General features: G+C 33.1%; 3 protein-coding genes across 4 annotated transcripts; 1 reads left to right on the forward strand and 2 right to left on the reverse strand.

The window, feature by feature from the left end:
* Positions 1-37: 37 nt before the first annotated feature.
* On the reverse strand, positions 38-12,296 carry LOC116767296 (nipped-B protein). Of its 2 annotated transcripts, XM_061527169.1 has the most exons (27): positions 12,178-12,296; positions 11,710-11,823; positions 10,902-11,070; positions 10,196-10,794; positions 9,931-10,124; positions 9,621-9,852; positions 9,347-9,508; positions 8,954-9,141; positions 8,381-8,618; positions 6,838-7,082; positions 6,457-6,711; positions 6,111-6,329; positions 5,574-5,756; positions 4,613-5,365; positions 4,215-4,535; positions 4,006-4,144; positions 3,804-3,928; positions 3,431-3,665; positions 3,143-3,297; positions 2,712-2,976; positions 2,424-2,614; positions 2,142-2,335; positions 1,932-2,055; positions 1,715-1,861; positions 1,280-1,473; positions 923-1,097; positions 38-774 (listed from the first exon to the last, which is right to left on the reverse strand). In XM_061527169.1, the coding sequence occupies exons 2-27, from the start codon at positions 11,774-11,776 to the stop codon at positions 598-600; spliced, it is 5,946 nt and encodes a 1,981-aa protein (XP_061383153.1). In that variant the 5' UTR covers positions 11,777-11,823; positions 12,178-12,296; the 3' UTR covers positions 38-597. The 2 variants fall into 2 exon arrangements, with proteins under 2 accessions (XP_061383153.1, XP_061383154.1); XM_061527170.1 differs by lacking the exon at positions 12,178-12,296 and having other exon boundaries at positions 10,902-10,989.
* Positions 12,297-13,482: 1,186 nt separating this feature from the next.
* Positions 13,483-18,162, forward strand: LOC116767630 (dehydrogenase/reductase SDR family protein 7-like). The gene is made up of 5 exons (XM_032658044.2): positions 13,483-14,058; positions 14,128-14,271; positions 15,166-15,385; positions 16,965-17,210; positions 17,622-18,162. The coding sequence occupies exons 1-5, from the start codon at positions 13,924-13,926 to the stop codon at positions 17,810-17,812; spliced, it is 936 nt and encodes a 311-aa protein (XP_032513935.2). The 5' UTR covers positions 13,483-13,923; the 3' UTR covers positions 17,813-18,162.
* LOC116767631 (transmembrane protein 11 homolog, mitochondrial) lies at positions 18,160-19,346 on the reverse strand. Its single transcript, XM_032658045.2, has 3 exons — positions 19,234-19,346; positions 18,866-19,086; positions 18,160-18,775 (listed from the first exon to the last, which is right to left on the reverse strand). Exons 1-3 carry the CDS (start codon positions 19,254-19,256, stop codon positions 18,495-18,497), a joined length of 525 nt encoding a protein of 174 aa, XP_032513936.1. The 5' UTR covers positions 19,257-19,346; the 3' UTR covers positions 18,160-18,494.
* Positions 19,347-20,363: the final 1,017 nt, after the last annotated feature.

Below are 20,363 nucleotides of genomic sequence, written 5' to 3' on the forward strand. Positions count from 1 at the left end.
ACATAAAATATAAATGGGATATAAAGAAAATATTAAATTTATCTTCCTTATCAATATCTGAAATGGAGTTTATTGCAGTACCCTTCCATATCAACATATATCTTTTATTCTATATTACATAGACGCCAATACGTATAAAAATTATGCATTTTTTCTCGCAATCGTGACAGGCTCTGCATAAGAAATTGACCTACTATTTTAAAACGCCTTCAATACCGTGCGCACAATTCTGAGATTATAATGAGACAAAACACTCGAGAGATCGAGTCGGTGTCGATACATATACTTTATATTCTTCATAAAAATTATCTACACACAAGACTTTTAATATAAAACAAAATCGCGTTTCTCAAATATAACTTATATAAAGAATTCAGGATCGTCATATCGGCACGAACCCGCGGGCGCCGGCGCGGGCCGCCGCAGACAATAAATTAAATCGACATAGAAAATACGAAACGTCCGCAAGACGCGCTGGGCTCGTAGCGCGGGCTCGGGGCTCGGGCCTTGGGCTTGAGCCGTGGGCCTTAGGCTTGGGCGCACTGCACTGCACTGTCACTTGTCAGTTTATCGTCCGGGGCGCACGGGAGGCGGCGGCTAGGTGGCGCCCCCTCCCGCGCCCGCCGCCCCTCCCGCACTGACAGCTCCACCGGCGGTTGCCGCACCGCCCGCGCTTGTTGCGCCAGCGCCGGTACTCCCAGCTGCGGCGCCACTCGCCGCGCCCTCTTCGTCCTCCTCCTCCTCGGGATCGAACTTGAGCATCATCTGCTTGAACTGAAAACAATTATTGAACTTTAAATACACTGTGACTACATAGACATATAAAAAAATATGTACTGGCAATATTTTATGACAATAAATGTTTTTGTTTTATTTATATGGGGGTAGAATTTATTTTTTTGTTAAAAGTATTATGTAGTACCTCGAGGTAGTCATCTATAAGTCTCCGCCGGCCACGCTCATCCAGCTCCTGGTCGTCGTCCTTCTGATGCAGCTGAGCGATCGTCGCCTTGGGCTCGAATTGAGGAGCGTGCCGTCTAGAGACGGCCTTCTCGTACACCTTCACGCTCTCCGACGGTGAATACTGACTAATTTTACTGTAACGCATATCAGACGTATTTGATGTAAAGCGTATAAGATCCGTTAAAAATCAATATTAAGTTGCGATAGTTCCGTTCATGAATGCATATTCATGAAGCTGCATAGCTTCATGACATACATGCTTTTTATTATACACAACCATATATATCACAATATCCTGTTATAGTTTGACACCTACGCGTCTGTGAAACCGTAGAGCTGTTTGAGATGTTGTTTGAGAACGAGTAAGAGCAGACAGCCTCGGGCCTGTCTCATGGCGTCCCTCAGCGGCCTGGTGGAGGGCGGCAGTCTCGCCACCAGCGCCTCCGCCTCCTCCTCGTCCTCTTCCTCGTCGAGCGGCTCCTTCTCTTCACTACCAGTTTTTAAAAGACCCTGGGAATGTGTTGATATAAAAAAATAATTATATTGAATTCTTACTTCTTGAATGGTTCTTAAGCTTGTCTTGTGAATCATGCTGTATTAAAAGAAACAGAGCAGAAACAAATTTGATCTTGGAATAAAAACAATTCAATGTAACAATACCCTCGGTTTTAAGTTAATCGATTCGAACTTTTACTAGTATTTTTAATAAAATAAAAAAAAATATTAAATTTATTGCATACTACTTTCTTACCTCCCGAAAAATTTGTAATAAATTTGATCCCGACGTAGAAATTATAATATCAATATGGTGTATTATAAAAAGTGGTTCATCTTGAACTTGAAAAGGAAAGTAGCTTAAGTTATCAGCCAGATAGAGCATTTGATCCAATGGAGCGGTCTGGAATTATAAATGGAGATGTATTGAGATGTCATAACGTAAGACAGAATATATATCTGAGGGTACTTACAGAAACGTCATCGAATTGTTTCAATAAGGATAGTATTAATGCTCGTCGCTGCGGCCGCGTGTTTCTTAACAGTGAATATAAAAAACCATTAAGAGCAGTTGGCAAGTCGTCTTGTTCCTTTTTCCTGTGAAATGTTATATTATATTATATAACTGAACTCACTTTATGATATCTGTTTTCTGGTTATGATTTATTTTAAGCCCTGCTCACCTGAACCCTCTAATTACTCCCTTCTTATTATTCTGTAATATTTTTTGTAGCTGGTACGACAGTTTTATACCAAGTTGAGCCTTCATGTGTATAAATCCTGGATATTTTTTATCTATTTCTTGGAGATTTTTGTCTGCCGTGTGTGACACTGTCACCTCTGTGTCGGTGCTCATACATATTAGATATGGAACAATCTGCAATTGTAACGCATTACACATTTAATTATATACGGGAAGTGACAATGTTTAGTTAAAACTCGTAATGGAACTGTTAATATCGGACCTGTACAGGATGGACCAGCCCTTGTGCTAACACCAACTGCACTACTTTCATAGCGCTGGAGCGAACTACCGTGCTCGCGTGCAAAAATGATCCCAGGATTTCTTTAAGGTACAATTGGATCACTGTTGACGCCATTCCGGAAGACACGTCGCCCATCTCCTTTAAGTTTTCATGTTTTGATCTTTTTGACCCTGAAATTTTTTGTAGGATAAAAGTTATGTGTTGTATCTTCAATTTATTTTTCACGATCTCTATTTCAAATAATAGTCGTTGGCATGTATTACTTACATTCCTTATCCTGTCTGATCATTCTCTGTTCCTCCTCTTGTAAGTACATCTCAATATTTCTAAGCACGTCTGCTTTCATTTCTATGGGTGCCAGTTCTGATGTCAATAGCTGATGATAAAACTCCTTCAATTCCGGCCTCAACATAAACTCGTAATGTCGCACACAAACTGAACCGAGGGCTTTGAGCGTATGTGACACGAAATCTTCGTCTTCGAGACCGACGAAAAACATTAACGTAGAGTACACTTGCTCCTTGATGTCAGTCTGAAGAACCGAAGGATAGTACGATATTATAAATGTAGATTAAAATTTAAAACCATCCCTGAGTCATTAATTTCGATATACTTTACAACGACTTTATAACATAGAAATATTTATAGACTTAAAAAAATGTGATCAGTCAGGTAATTATCAAAAAGCGTATACTAACCGCAAGACCCTCTATGACTCTGCTTTCAGTGAAATCAAAATACCGCAATAGTAGTCCTACAATGAACAACGCTCGTCTAAAGTGAGGCCTCGTGTGAAGCCCGCGTGTCATCTCGGCGTTCCGCTGCCAACTCTGCTTCCATTGCAGTAGAACTCCTGAAAACAGTAATTTCGTTACGTAAATTTATTCATACATGATTCAAATATATACAACGTAATGCTATTCAACTTTACAAGGAGTAACAATGGATTATAGCATATGACAGAACTCCTATTGATGTTTACTTACCGTGATACTTATTGAACACATCCCTAATGAGTTTGTAATTGTGCGTCAGGTTGTTAACAATGGCTGCTAGACATGCTATACAGGCAGCTATGACGAGCTGGCCGCGCTGCAGGATGAGCTTCACGGCGTCTTCCTCCAACTGAGCGAGGAATACTTCACTAGGATGTTCCATGAGAGGAACCACCAGCTCTAACGTGGAAGCAACCGTTGACATTATTTGTTGCTCGTATTGATTCTGAAAGTGATTTATTATTATCACTAATTGTCTTCTTAATCCGTATATTTAATGTCTCCAAATCATTGTGTAACGAAAATGCCTACTGTTACATTTATTCAAACTAATTTATTAAAAAAAAATAACAATAATCTTTACCTGACATTTTAGACTGAGGTAAGGCTGAAGTGTTAATGCATGATTAACCAATAGCTGCGGTCTAATTTTTGCAAATAAATGCAATGTGGAGAGGCACGCTAAAATACGTTGTGATGAACCAGCTCCTGCAACATAATATAATTTTAGAGCGAGTTTTTCAATAAATTTTTCTTTTTTTAATAAAATGTTATAATATTTTTACCATCCGTATTGGTTTCCTCCAACTGCAGTAAGTGTTCGATAAGGCAGTCAACAATTTGTTGGCAAGCTACCAATAGAGATTTAGGCGGTTGATAAATAATTTTTGTGGAGTCATCCTTATCTTCCTTAGGTTTAAATAACTGAAAAAATATAATTTATTAGTTATTACTTCCTCACATTAAATTATACTATTAAGTTCCTCATACTTACACTCATTAACAGTTGTTGAAACCATTCCAATCCCATATCTCTAGACGATAGTACAACATCTGTTATGTTCAGTACTTTTCTAGTGAGCGGATCTGCCGTGGCGGCTGTTATATCCAGAGCACCGTGCCTCGAAGAGTTGGGACACGGACTGAACCACATATTTTGAAACACTTCCATAACTAGCTTCCTTATACCCTCTTCATCGTTAACCCTCCTTATCATTTTCACACATATTTCAGGTATTTTTGGAAACTCTGGACATTCTATACAAATGTCTTTCAATATCTTTATCACTCGTTTTCTCACCGACACACCGGTGTCCTGAAATGAATGTCGTAATATTAATTATAAGCGTATTCTCATTTGCGTCTTATTACAAATACTTAGTTGAAATTTACCAATATTCTATTTGAGAGCATTCCATAATACTTGTCGATGAGTTCTGGTCGACTCAACACGAACTTTCCTACAAGGTCTACGGCCGCCTCCCGTACTGCCGTGGACTGGTCTAGGAACGAGCGGTTCACACCGATCTGCATATCGGGACGCGCCAGCACCGCCGGATCCGCCTCTACTATCATCGTCAAACACTTCATAGCTTTCGTACGAATTGCTATTGTATTCTCGCAGAGAATCACCAGGATCTTCCTCAGATACCTGTCGAAGCTCTGGGAGAAAGATCGCTTCGACGCCAGATACTGCGAGATCAACTCCGCGCCGCTATAATCTATGTAGGACTGCATCACTTGCACCTGGGTCCCGCCTTGATAACGGAACGGTCTAATCTTTTCGAGGAAGAAATGCTTCCGCCGTTCAATGGTTTTGAACTTCTCGGCGGACATCAGAGCGCTCGGAGGTAGTTTCTTGTCGGCCTTCGATTCCTTGATGCCACCGTCGCTGTCGTCGTCTGCGTCAGATTCCTCTTCACTGCTTTCGACTTTGTATTTTTTCTTTGACTTATTCTTCGGTCTTTTTGTTGGTGAGGAGCTCTTCGGTTGGACGACCATATCTCGGTACCATTGCGTAATATAAAAATGCCTGGCACAATTCCACGCCTGATCCTTTTGACCATTTATCGCAAGGTAATCAAGCAATACCCTTTGAAGAAATTCTGTTCTCTCTTCATCTTCGTCTAAACCTGACGTCAGCGACTGGAACAATAAATAAATATATATTCATTTCAAAGCAAATTTAATATAAGCTGATAAAGTAACTCGTGAGCACAGATTTCTCTTCAGGAACAGAAAATTCTAACATTTCATCCTAGCAACACGAAAAAGAACAAGAGTTTCGTTAGTTTAGCTATGTGATGTTTGCAATAAATAATGTATAGGATTATGTCAGTACTTGTATTCATACCTGCTGCTGACATCCATCTTTCTCCTCTTCGGCCCGAATGTCCCTCACCACGGCGTCCATGGTGGCGAGCTTGGCTCGTGACGTCACACTGTCTCTCCTCAATCGCGACGCCACCAACCCCAGGTACTCTAACGACGCCACACGTACAGACATCTCCATTGACTTGTCTGACATGTACTTCACCTGCAAATGATATGATTACTAGCAGTTTCTTTCAATTAATGCCGAATTTACCTATTAAATAACACATTTCAACTATTCTTATATGTTTCCACCTAAACAAAGACAATTAAATTAATTGATCGTTCTTAAGATTTTGCCTTTAAGAAATTTGTATTTTATCGACAAAAATATATTTTTTTATTATAAAAAGGGACCGATAATTAATTTTAAAGAGCACTATTTAATGAGTAGACGTATTTAAATATAAACATCACTATTACAAATCCATTTATAAAAATCTGATTCATCCTTATTATTGCATCTACCAAAGTTTATAGCTAAAGATACAATTATGAGTTAAAGTGACCCACTTACCAGCATTGTACCGAGTAAACTTAGCAGCAATTCTGTAGCCGGCCATTCGGGTTTATTAACAGTAGTTAAAAGATCATGAACGAAGTTCTCAAACAGGGGCCTGAAGTCGACTTCTTCGTTCCGACTGCGGCACTTGTTTAGAAATGATGTGAGAAATGTTCCGCCTACACTGATTGCTGCTTCGTATTTAGATATTATTGTTAGGTCTTTATCCACGGGCTGTAAACAAGAAAATAACAAATGATTTAGTTTTAATCACATTTTAGTTTTTTTTATACAAGTAATAACATTATGAGGTATTTTTAGATTCTTTTATTAGAATTTTTCCAGGATTTTCATTTAATACCTTTTTGCTATCAGACTCAACATGCTCCTTTTCCTTCTCCTTATCCTTATCCTTGTCCTGTGTCTTACAGAGCGTCTCCGGGAGCGTGACAACACACTGAACCAATTGTAAAACAAGGGCGGTCAACATCTGTATGTGCTGGTCGGAACTCAGTTGGAAGGACCGTAGATTGTGTTTCGAGCTAGGAATCCGGGCTATTGAAGCTAAGATATCCTCAAGCAGTAGCCGGCGATGTTGTTCGTATTTTGTAAAAATCTGCAAATGTCATTTAGGAATTTGATCGCAATTACTTAATGAACCATATCTCAGATATTTTAATATTCTTATTCGTCATTTAACAATCAATCTAACATTTCTAGTAAAGAAAAGTATAGGACTTACAGTTGTAACAAGCTTGAGGGCTGACAGCTGCAGTTCGCTGATGTTCTCTACGAAGAACGGCGATACTCCGACGGTAGAGGCGTGTAGGACTGTGGTGTCGGTGAGGTGGTGGGCAGCGAACAATTCAGACAACAACGTGACACACTCGTGAGCGTGAGTGTACAGCTCGCGGACCGCTCTGGTCGAACTACCGCACCGCCGACTGGCGTGACCTGCACCGCCACCGCGACGCTTACGGCCGTCCACTGGAACACATTCGTATATTGTAAAGTCGTATACTTAAAATACTCGCTGTCTCACGCAACGTCTGTATACTGTATATTATTCTGCTGTGTAATGACTGTCCCTTTGAATATGAGAATACATGGGTAAAAATTAATTATTTATAATTTATATATTAAAATAAATATACAAATTGTTTTTCGCGAATTTATTATCTGTTATTATGTAGTTTACTATCCTCAGGTTATCAAAATATTAAAATTTTTTAACAGAACATTCCTTACTGTTTTTCTTTTTTTTTTTTGGTGTTTAGAGACTTAGAAGTTTTGTTAAATTGTCGGATTTTGTATAGGAATCAGAATTCATATTATATTCACTCTAGTATCAGAATGATAAAAAAAAACTGATAGGTATTCCTACAAAACTCGTAAGGAATCCAATTGTAAGGGTTTATAAGTTCGGATGTATTGTTACAATTAAGTGACATGGACAACCTAACACATACGTACATATTTCCACGCCGGTACCTTCATAATATTATTATGGCTATGAGATTGAGAAGGAGTCAGAATGTTATTGGTTTATAATTTATTCACTGGTTAGATTTAAAAAAAAATATGTTTTTTGTGTGATTATTAAGACCACATCAATGTGCGAGATGGATCGTATAGGGTTTTTGGAGAAAATTCAATTAATTTGCTTTACAAACATCACAAATAAATAACCAACAAAAATCCTATTAAAACGAAATATGTCTTATCCAAAGATTACATTCGACTAACAGAAAAATCAACACCAAACAGACATATATAAAAATAAAACATTTTATACCTAAATATTAGCTATATAAACAACAATATGTACTCGAGAAAACATAGTTAATATTAAACCACATACTGATTTATATGTATATTGAACATCTTTCCTACAAAACATTATAGAGCAAAAAGGAAGAATTTTCCCACAAGAAAATAGTTTGGCTATCTCTTTACTTTTGAAGAATTAAAATTTTTATTATTAAATAAAACTGTCTTTAAACCGGCTTCAAATAGACCGGTCACGTCAACTGCGACAATATATAGTTTGAACCGCAAACATATGAAGCGACGTTTGAATTCAAATGCATACTTAAGCCTTGGAGTCCTGCACTCAATACACGGTATGAATACGAAGATGTAATCTATTTTTATTGCTTTTCATTATTGTTACGGAAAATACATATACCACAATTGTATATAAAGTAATATAATTGAAAATTCTATTTATTTTTTTTATATACATATATAAAACTATGTAGAAATAAAATATCAAAAGCACTAACCTTTCTTCTTGGAAGTACTCTGGATACTGTACACGGGGTCATATACACAGTATATGGTATTGTTTAGTTGAAACTTAATAAACATAATGATCCTATCTATAACATCTTCTAGGAATATTCGTTTGGGCATGCTGGGTGACGTCATTATATACAATGCCGTGAGACAGGCGTCCGAGGCGCACATCACACGCTCTAACGCCGACTCCATCCAGATCTGTCGCATCTCTTCACTATCTTCCTGCAATGCAATAACCATATTAATACATACATTTTAATTAATACTTAAATAGCTTAATCTAAAGTTGATCCCCTCCCTTGCCTGTATGATTTTAATGATTAAACATTAACAATAAAGTGATTAATTAATAGTTTTTTTAATTATATGTAAATAAGATAATTATATTATGTAAAATTAAATAAGTAAAAACATATTTTTCATTCTTTTTGCTTTCAAATCTACAATATTTGTTACAGAGGTTATTCAATACAATATTTAACATTTTCTATTTCTTCCAAGACAAAGACACAACTAAAATAATTGACTATATGTACATACTGATGGTAATTACTTACTGGATCCCCCACTAGAGACATCTTTTCGGCAGCCCTAATATTTTTTTCTAATATGTTTAATAATCGTACTAATCTGTCCGAAGGAATGGCTTCCATAGCACCCAAATTTTTTAATTTCGCCGCTTCGGAACACAACTCTTGTAGTTGATATCGAGGTAATAGCATATCTTGTGGAATATCTGTACCCTCTAGAATAAAAAAATATATATTAAAAAAATACCTAAACAACAGAAAAAATTAAATTAAAAAATATATAATAATTCACTTGAGAGATATATTTTTTGTGTTATCCTTAACTCAAAGGAATGTATATATTTTGTACATACTCACTTGAATCTAATTAAATAATATTTATCATTCAACTAAATTTTTTCCAATAGTATCCGAACTCACCCATTTCGTCCGTTATAATGACGTCATCATCGATGGTTTCGAAGACGGATTCTATTAATTTGTTGAACCGTTGATATGTATTTGTCTCCATGAGTTCATCAACAGATAACATTTCCAGAACTGGCACCAATCTTCTTTCCACTTTTCGCAGCTTGGGTCTCACTAAAACATAATTATGGAATAGAAATTAATATATTTTCCATCATGAGTAATTCAAAATACTATTGCTGGTATATACACTTCAATTTTATTTGTATTAAATTAAACATCTAACCGATAGCCGCCTCTGCTTCTTCTCTTCTACTGGCTTCTTCATGTTTCCTCTTAACCGCTTCCCAGTTCTTTTCTCTAGCCATATCTATAGCTTCTCTTTCTTTATCTACAGTGGGAGTGGAGCTACTCGACTTAGCTTTTAAAGGCAAATTGTCGTCAGAATCCGAATCCACTGTACTATTTTTCCTCGACCTTTCGTCGTGAGACACATCGTGTTTCTTTAGCATTCCCTCCTATTTTATGAAATTCATTACAATACTTGTTTAAGGATTTGTGCTAATAAATAAATTTACATAAGTATTATTACTCACAGAGAGTCGACCTAATTTAACAACAGGGTATCTAGTGTTCATAACTTGTGTGCTTCTGCTGGGGTCTTGTTTCTCTTGTGTGCTTTGTGTAGCTGGAGGGGCGTAAGGGGCACCCATACACGGCTGAGGCACTTGAGGTTCCTGTCGCAAAGGCGAAGGCGCCACGCTAGCTTGAGCTGGAGACTGTCCTGGAACTATATAAACATACATAAAAATTAAGTATTAAACTTTTTCTTACCATATTCACTTTTATTGCAATATTGACCTTGTTCGTAATTCTTATCCTGGACTTGTAAATGCTGCTTCTGTTGTTCAGTCATATTTCTTGGAGACATAGAAAGTGGATCCTTATCGTCACCAATGTTAGTGAGAAAATTTCTATTTTCTTGCACTAAACTATTATAAAATCCACCATTTTGAGGATTCGAACACGAAGAATTCGATAAAGGGCTTGTGTATATATTAGATGGGTTTGAAGTACTCCAAGGCGGTGAAACATTGTTTTGAGCGGTGATATTAACTTGACTCCCTGGTCGAGCTTGAGAGGGTGGGGAACCCATGTTTACATGAGGGGATGACTGGCATGGTGTCGCCAACACTTGCTGGTTAGGCATAGACCCTGAATGTACAGCAGTACCATGTGATGAAGGACTCGAGTGAACAGTGTTATGTGATGCATAATTGTATGTGGAAGAGGGTGACATCCCATTCAACTTGGATGCATGTAAATGGTTACCCCAGTGATTTCTTTGTTGCTGATCAAAGACATTGGGGTTAACATGTAATATTGCTTTCAAAAGTTCTGGAGTTGCTTGTGGAGGAGCAGGACTGACTGCATTCGGTATACTCTCATCCTTCAAGTCACTGAAAATTAAATTTTCACAATTGATATATTACAAATTTTTTAAACTTTTGGTATCCTAAGCTGTTATATATACTTTAATTTGTAACACATGACAACTTTAACTTACATATGCTGAACAGATGTCTGCATAAGTGACTGTAACAGTAAGGAGACAAGATTGTCATCACGAGTTGCAAGCAGTATAGCTGCTTCTTCTGCAACACGAGGGTGAAACAACTGAGACTTGTTGTTCAGTGTTGACGGCAAAGGTGTTGGTAATGGAAGCACTGGTAACACTGAAAGAATTTTGTTTCCTAATAATATTAACATATTTTTTTAATCAGTTTTAAGTTAAGATTTTATTTTATAATAATGGAAAATTAAATGTTATTTATTAAAACTGATTAAGAAAATATTACACTGTATATATACTATAATGGACAACAACATCATATCTAGAAGAAAATTATTTCAAGATAAAGTAAACAATAAGTTATTTATTAATTATTAAAAATTATATTTTGCTATTAAAAATTTTATGTGAAATTGTTGATTATAGAAATTGAAGCATCAATTTTTAAGGAAAGCATATTAAGTTTACATACCTTATTCACACCACAAAATAATTGTATATACAACTATCATTTCAACGTTTATAACATACATTGAAATAACGACTTTCAAGAAAATTTTGTGTTCAACATAAACCTAAATTACAAGTAATTTTATTTCCATGACATGTTCAAAGGGAATCATTGATCCAATTACATGTTCAATATATTTTTTTTTTGTAAAAAAACTTTATACAATTTAATAGAGATTTATTGTATGAATAATATAAAAAACAATCTTATTTACTCAATTATTTAAAATAAAAATACCATTTCATATATTTTAGTGGAACAGTGAAATATATATCCAATCTAAATACTTACAGTCAGTTAAACTAGCTACTCCTGCTAATGTGGTAATGGGTACACTTGGAATATCCCTCTCATTCATCTTGATATCAGAGTCAATTTTATTTTTCCAGGTTTGGGAATGCTGTCCTAAAAGTCAAAAAGAAAGTCTTTGCTTTGGCAATATAAAATACACCAATAGTAGTTTGCGTAGTCGACGATTCCATTATCATTATAATTCCACATATGCGGCACTTTGCACGATCAAATTTCACATTTATTAGTTGAGTATTTGTCACAGTAAAGGCATTTCACGAAAACAGTTAATTAATAAACGCAAAGATTGTTGTGAAAATAGGGCAGCCGTCAATTTGATGCTTTGTTGTGCGTTGTGCATCAAAACGAAGGTCAGCGCATCTGTACGACACTCCCAATAAATTAAAGAAAAAGTAGTTGTGTCGATAGTAGTAAATATTTGCTTGTAAAATATTCTCTAATACTCACTGAAACATTCTGTTAACTATTTATATCCAGGACAAATCAAACATAATCTTAACATTTAGATAATCAAGGAATTGTAACTTAGTGTTACCCGTTGAAATTTACTTTTACAATTTATTCGCCACCATAAACAATTAATACAGTGATAAATTATAAGTGTATTTATTATTTTTTGTTTTAAAAGTTCAGTATTTTTGCCTGACATTTTATTAAAAGACATTTAAACTTTTATGGAATATTAATAAAATCAAATAAAAAGGTTATCAGCCGTCTAGGCATAATAAGAAAAAGACTTCATTTAAAGTTTCTATTATATAATTTCAATAAAAAATTGAAGTGTTAACACTAATTATAATTTTATAAACAAAATTATTTTTTTTCAAATCAGTCCTACTAACCTGTTTTAGTTGAGGTTTGAATTTTTGGATTTATTCCCTTAATAATCTTCCTAAAAACACTTTTGGTGTAATTATTTTTTGAATAAACCTTGGTACTAATGAAAATATGCCTAGCTATAATAATAGCCACATTATTTTTACAAATATGATAAAACTACTAATGGCATTAAGTCACATGATATTATGCATATTAGAATTTAAAAAAAGGACTTAAACATAATCCTTAATAAAAATTATCATAAAATAGATGCTTTTAAAATAGTTTGTTAAGTATATACTCGTATATACATATTTTATTACCCGTTGGGTGAAAATAAAATAAAATGGCAATCTCGAAAATGTAGTTTTTAACATTATAAAGATACCATATTTTTTAGCTATCTCTAAACTTTAACACATCGAGGGTTTTTTTTTAAATACGGATTTAAACAATGTCTTTCTCAACTGTATCTGTTTCAAACAATTTTCGGTCATTCAAAAGCTGTTTAAAACTTTCGAGCTTAAGGTAATTTCTTTTTGAGCATTTCATTTTTTAGTTTTGCCTTTACTATATATATATAATGCATTCAGGAGACATTCTCAATATACATATTTATTTTTTGTATATAAATTTTATTCATGAGACTGTGCGACAAAAATAACAACATTTTTTCTATACATGTAAAAAGATACTTATGTATCTTTTTATCTTTATTTTTGAATTTTCTTACTCATAGTATTTTGTAGTTTCAATTTTGTTTAATTCTGTAAAAAGTCAATATAAAATATAAATAATAAAAGGTAATTAGAAATTAAAGTTTTTTACATTGGCCAGGTGAAATTTTAATAGGGGTGAACGACCGGTTAATATACTAATGTCAATGTCAAAAACCAGTGTTTCCTGATTGGAAATTAATGGTCCCGTTAAAGCGTAAATAATACCTCCGTATTTTATTATCTACTTCGATAGTGCAATATTTTTTAAGTTGATTATAAATGGACTTTGTTAATTGTTAAGTAACCTTGAGACGGTGGTAATAGTTGCTTTATTCTAAACCGGCGATAATGTTGAATTTATACGCCTAAAAACTTATAAGTTGCAATTTTAAATTAAAACCAATTAATTCAAAACAACAAAATTCGTATTCTTTATGGAAAAGTTTTAATTTCAGTAAATTATTGTTGAGTATATTTCAAACCTTAGTCACAACTACATCGATATATATATTGTAACTCGTTGGACGTACATATTATATCTAACATATAATTTACGATCGACTATAAACATAGCAAGTGTCTAAGTATATATTTACATAACTAAGTATAAAACGACCTCCAGTGCATACCTAGAATAAAGGAGTGATTTAGCAACATGCCTGTCATTAATGTGAACTCACTCAAGTGGTATGTTAAATATATTGGCTTGCCCCTCATTTTTAGTGTGAGTATGTACCGTTTATGTGGACGGCTAAGAGATACAAAACGTAGAAATGCACTGCAGGGAAAGGTAAGAGAAATAGATATAGTTTGACAAATAACAATTTTTTTTTTAACTAACAAATTCATCTATAAAAAGGTTGTTGTCATAACTGGTGCGAGCTCAGGCATTGGTGAAGCTTTAGCTCATGTGTTCTATGAGTATGGCTGTAAAGTAGTCCTTGCTGCTAGGAGGAAAACAGAATTGGAACGAGTAAAAAATGATCTATTGTCAAAGAAAATTGTAAGTATTTTCATTTCTTATTAGTAAGCAAATGCTTTTATTATAACAAAGCATTTGTTTAATAGAAGTATTTTTTTATATATAATTGTGCTCCATATGTAATTGCTTATTGCCCTTTTGAACTTCAGTCCGGTATCAATAAAAAATTAAATACTCATAATAGGAAATATTTACATTTATTTCATTTATATACTTATTTTTTATTAGATCTTTAATATTACTTATAAGGATTTTTTAAAATTGTTATGAGTGTAAGTAAGATCAGCAAAACAATGTTATCAGTTTGAAGTCATAGGTCAGTTCAAGTCACCCATACATAATAATTTTTATTATATAAAACTAAAGTATTTTATGTAATATTAAGGTCGAAAATGTTATATGCACATTTTTATATGTTTTACCTACAAAACATTAATATAATAAAATTGTTTGCAACTTTGTGGCATGTTATCCTTGTAACTTTTGAAAGTCAACTGGGGCATATTTATTTCTAGATCAAAATATATGTTACTTTGAGGTGTTAATTCAATTTTATTTGTGGACTAAGTTATAAAGATACAGATGTAGTAAAAAGCAGATTTAATTTGAAATATTAAATCTTTTAAGCCAAAAATTTACTATTTTGATATGTCAAACTATTATTATTTATTAACAAAAACATTATCATTGCAGAGGACTGCTGTTTCTATATATGCATTTAAATTTTTATATAAAAATGATAGTTTAAGTAAATTTGTATTTAAATGTAATATAATGAAATCAGACATGTATTACCCATGTTTTAAATTATAGAAAGCAGAATATCAAAAAAAATTGATTTTACATAAAAATTAAATTAAGAATTCAGGTAAAATTTCTTAAATATATGATGATAAATACGATAATATCTTTCAGTCTCTCCCGACAGAAGAGCCCATAGTACTGGAGCTAGATCTTTCGGATCTTGAGCAATTGGAAACTTTTGTTACCAAAGTTCATGAAGTCTGTGGTGAAATTGACATTCTGATTAATAATGGAGGGGTATCTCATCGTGGATCAATTCTCTACACAAATCTGGAAGTGGACAAGAAGATTATGTTTACCAATTATTTTGGTTCTGTAGGTCTTACAAAAGGTAAATATAGAAATTTATTATATTTATATTATAAAATTATGAGTGCTACCACTACACTATTATCTTAAGGTACACGTAATTCTTTTATTTTACTGCTTTATAACTACATTAAATTTGACTATATGAATTTAAAAGACTGGTAAAGTTGTTGTTGCAAGTTTATAAAGCAATTTATATTCTAGATATCACTTCTCAGTTGTTGAGAAATATAGGTCCAGGACTACGACAAGGTCTTTGCGGCAATTTGCAGTTATTAGTTACATCATTCTTTATAAGATTTTCACGAGTATTTTCTACACAAAATCAAATAAAATGCCCGCTAATATACTTGCATTTGTAAATTATGATTTAAATTTAAGGGCTGTAAATCATTACAAATAACAATTTACTCTATTTCCCGACAACACGAAAGAAATTAAATACCTACTGACTTATTTTAAACAAAATGGCAGTGGATGCTGGTAAAAAAAATAATATAAGATTTCGGTGATAGGTCACCCTTAGAAAAATAATAGTAAGTATATAACAATAACAAACAACAAAGAGTTCACCATTTTTATTCCCACCTGAACATAACTTAAATCTGTCCATCCTGGTGATGTTTTATAATAAGGTCCCTGTTCTTAATCTCATACTCATATCAAGGTACCGGTCATATCATTATCTCTCTTACTAAATGCAAAAGTCGTTAAAAGTAAAACCACGGCATTATTCTGAATGATGCTGATTAATTTTAAAACTTTCAGTATCAGCTTTAAATTGTTCAGACACAAGAAGCGACGACGAAAAGTTTAAATCTAAGTATTTCCACATGAGATTTTTTATTTTCAGTGTTTGAGAAATACCAAGCTAAGCTTGATTTTTAAGATCCCAAATAAAACTACATTACTTTCATACTTTTCAATCAAAATTCTTTCGTTTTAGCTTCTTTTAAACACGGATATACATTACAATTCTAAACTAAGTAAACAATACGTATTCAGTATTTACCGTTTAGCTATTAAGTTGTTTACTGACTAAATGGCTTGACTCATTTAGGCAACTCTTGTTTCTCCAATTTGTAATAATTACAATATAAATTAAAACAGCCTTTATTTATACTGCAATATATTTTTATATAGAATGGTGTAGTGTAATTCCGCAAGATAAAAAAAAGTACGAGTAATCCAGGAAATAGTCTACGTATTTATATCTCAAGTAATTGTGCAGTGAGTGTAAGAGACTCGGATGAATGAATTATTTATTTATTAAGTACATGTAAAATAAAAAATTGTTTTAATTTAATAGTTTTTGTCGATCACACGATTCCAATATATTGATCAATTGATTTTGTTAATTTATTTTAATGTTGTTTCTGCTTAATCAACAATAATATAGTTTCTACCAATATTGCATATCGTATAGTCAACGAGGTTGTATGTATGTCGGATACCAGTTCAAATTAAGTTTTCTTAATACCATACAACCAGAATAATAATATACATGTACACTGATTAGACATAACAGACCTGTCCGCAGGAAAAGATGCGTGAAGCAGCCAGTATTATAATATTTACATGTGATTTTTTCATTGTTCTAGCTGCGTTACCGAAGATGGTAGAAAGAAAAAGTGGCCATATAATATTCATAAGCTCTGTACAGGGCTTGATAGCAACACCAGATCGCTCTGCATATGCGGCTTCAAAGCATGCTATGCAGGCATTCGGAGACTCACTCCGTGCTGAAATGCATCAACATAATATAAAAGTCTCCGTAGTCAGTCCCGGCTACGTGAAGACTGCTGTATCTATGAACGCTTTGACCGGAAGTGGTGAAAAACACGCAGGCTTGTATTTCTAAAAAGATCTTCTAGTGTCTATATGAATATTATCAACACATTGGTCAAATTTCGTTGTTACTATGTAAATTTTCATAAAGAGATCTAAGATTTTCGCGAGTATTCATTTAAATGAAACTAGTATTATTCGGATTTACTACGCGGATTTTATTATTTAAAAACTACATAATCCCGACGTTTCGGTTACTTTGCAGCAACCGTGATCACGGGCAAACGAGGTGTGATCCCGCGTAGTAAATCCGAATAATACTAGTTTCATTTAAATTTTCATAAAGTCGAGTTAGCAGAAATTCGAATATTTGAATTTTAAATGTAAATTTTGGTACCAGAAGTCAGCAAAATAATTAAATATTATATCATTCAATTCAAATAATTATAATATAATTTCTTTTTTTACAGTAATGGACAAGACTACGGCTTCTGGCTTTGAAGCTGAATATGTTGCAGAAAAAGTTTTGGATATGGTCATCAATGGGGATAAGGAACTTGTTATAAGTCAATTTGTGCCAAATTTGGCGATCTTTTTAAGACGTTTTGCTCCTTCTGTGTACCATTGGGCAATGACTAAAAGGGCTGTGAAGACAGCTTAAAACGATTAATTAATAATTATTAAAATATGCACACACTGATTATATAATGTCAATTCGCAATATCATAGATGTAAATATTATATAACATTTAAAAGGACTTGATTGTGGCTCAATAATATTTTTTATATCAACTAACTTTAGTTTATAAATTTAAATGATTATTTATTGTTATTTTTATTAGTATTTAATTCAAAAGAAATGGTTTTAAATTCTGTTAACTATTGTGCCTTATTGTTTTGTTATTAACATTCCAAGTGCATACTTTTAACAAAAATTCTATAAATTTTTAATCAAAACATGTAGATACAAAATCAAGCATTAAATTGTTATGAAATAAAAATCTATAATTATGTAATAGCTTTTATTTCATGGTAGCAGTGACAATTTTTTCTTGTTTCTCACTGTTATCATGACTATATAAAATAATCAACAACTACTATCATTTCTAGAAAAGCATCCTTATATTTAAAAGAAACTATATTTGTACAGAAATTGTATGTCTAATCTAATAACAGTTAAAATTAATTATAATAAATTTACAAAGTTTTCTACAAGAAACAATTTTTTATACAGGATACAGAGCACTATAAGCATAAACTATAATATATTATTACTTTTTTATAACATTCACATATTTTTCTACTGTGAGCATATTGACTTTTATTATATATTCACTAGACCATCACTTGAATGTGTTGTAAATTCTCCATAAGCAAATTGCAGCTGCCGTTAATGATACTGTGCTATGCAGAAGTATTTTTTTCCTATTATCAGTATGTACAAGAACAACAGGTGAGGCTGATGTTAAATCACTTAAAACTGGTAGTTTGGACAAGCGACGAAGATCTTTCTCCTCTTGATATTTGCAACAAGGATCCCATTGCCATGACAATGTATAACAACCAGCACACAAAACTGACACTACACCAAAGGGTGTGCAAGCCAAAGAACTCCATGTAAGACCTGTAAAGATTGAGAATAAATATATTTAATTCTTGTATATTTAAAATTATTCACATTTATTCTTAATTCATTACTTATTTAAAAACTTGCCTGAAGCGATGCTACATAAGCCACTATATACAGATATTTTATGTAAGAGGTTGCCTACATATATCCATCTCGCGGTTTCTTCTCCAAGAGGCTCTGGTTCTATTACGATGATGCTCACACCAGCCTCAAGCGCTCTTTCCAATTCCATTTCAAATTTAATATGTGCATTTTCACTATCATAAACTTCTCTCACTATAACTACTTGGGAGGGTTTGAGATCGCTGAAATAAATATAAATTATATAAATATACTTTATAAAAAAAGATATCTTGATTTTATGAGCAATGAAAAAGGGATTTTTCAAAACTGGTTACAAAATTTATCTAAATATTCTCAATAAAACTTTGGTAGTATCTTTATTTACAAACCTGTCACTCTCACCAGCCGCCATCTTAAACTATAGACAAATCCAGGGAAGTGAACAGTGATTACTGATTAAGAGATTACATACTCTGTTTCAATATTATTTGGTAAATGTTCCAAATAAATTAGTAATTACAATTAGTATATTGACATATTTTTATCACAAAAAACTAAGTAAGATTAATATTTGTTGCCCATTTAGAATTTTTATTAACGGTATAAGTTTTAGATATACTTAAAAATGCATGCAAGAAACAGTAAAACTCTTGGACCAACATCTTACAATCTTTTTTTCCTTTTAACATCCGTTTTAAATTAAGAAATTTAATCATTATATTAATAAAAACAATATTCGTAAAAATATAATAAATGTTAATAAATACTATAAAACTTCTGAGAAACAAGGTCTGTGTGAAACGACATTTATTTAACACATCGTTTTTTGAACAATTTTAAATCTCTTTATACTTTCATGCGGCCAAAAATGTCAGCTGATTTTTGATGAAACCGAAACAAAATATAGTGTCTGAATTTGGCCAAATACGTACATATATTTAGTCTTTAAAAATTTTGTTGACTTCTATTATTTGGGTAGTGGTCCGATAAATTCATATCAAAAATATTTTTATTGTTATTGAAGGTTTTGTCTTGAAATCAAGGCCGATGAGAGATATCTAAGAAAATAGAATTTATTATGGTTCCCAAAACCGTTTTCACAGAGAAGTTATCAATACACATTATAAATCAAAGTCCCTCGCTGCGTCTATGTCTGTTTGCGATAAACGAAAAAACTACTTCACCGACTATCAAACAGTTATCACCACTCGATGGCGTGATTCTCGAGGAAGGGTTTGTATATAATTTGTTAAGTTTTTGTATTTACTTATGTGTCCATTAACGATATTTGTTGAAGATGTCGGGAAAACATGAGAGATCTGAACGCAAACGTCTCAGAGCTTTTAACGAAAACGCTGCCTAAAGTCTTTGAGATATAACAAAATAATCTTTGGTAGAATTGTGTAGCTTACATACGTCCACAGAAAAGATGGAGGTGGTATATACCTTAGGGACAACATACTATATCCATTTTCAACTTTTAAAAATTGACATTCCTAAAGCGTTTATTGTAAAGTTT

Source organism: Danaus plexippus, assembly GCF_018135715.1.
Source record: "Danaus plexippus chromosome 9 unlocalized genomic scaffold, MEX_DaPlex mxdp_24, whole genome shotgun sequence".
NCBI classification, from domain to species: domain Eukaryota; kingdom Metazoa; phylum Arthropoda; class Insecta; order Lepidoptera; family Nymphalidae; genus Danaus; species Danaus plexippus.

Coding starts and splice junctions, on each gene's coding strand:
- LOC116767296 (XM_061527169.1), bottom strand. CDS start 11,776: ATGAATGAGAGGGATATTCCAAGTGTACCCATTACCACATTAGCAGGA. Junction 10,125..10,195: donor GGATAAGAATTACGAACAAG/GTCAATATTGCA, acceptor ATGTTTATATAG/TTCCAGGACAGTCTCCAGCT. Junction 3,298..3,430: donor TGTGTTCAATAAGTATCACG/GTAAGTAAACAT, acceptor TACTGTTTTCAG/GAGTTCTACTGCAATGGAAG.
- LOC116767630 (XM_032658044.2), top strand. CDS start 13,924: ATGCCTGTCATTAATGTGAACTCACTCAAGTGGTATGTTAAATATATT. Junction 15,386..16,964: donor TTCTGTAGGTCTTACAAAAG/GTAAATATAGAA, acceptor TCATTGTTCTAG/CTGCGTTACCGAAGATGGTA. Junction 17,211..17,621: donor AAGTGGTGAAAAACACGCAG/GCTTGTATTTCT, acceptor CTTTTTTTACAG/TAATGGACAAGACTACGGCT.
- LOC116767631 (XM_032658045.2), bottom strand. CDS start 19,256: ATGGCGGCTGGTGAGAGTGACAG. Junction 19,087..19,233: donor GCGGCTGGTGAGAGTGACAG/GTTTGTAAATAA, acceptor TATTTATTTCAG/CGATCTCAAACCCTCCCAAG. Junction 18,776..18,865: donor CTTATGTAGCATCGCTTCAG/GCAAGTTTTTAA, acceptor CAATCTTTACAG/GTCTTACATGGAGTTCTTTG.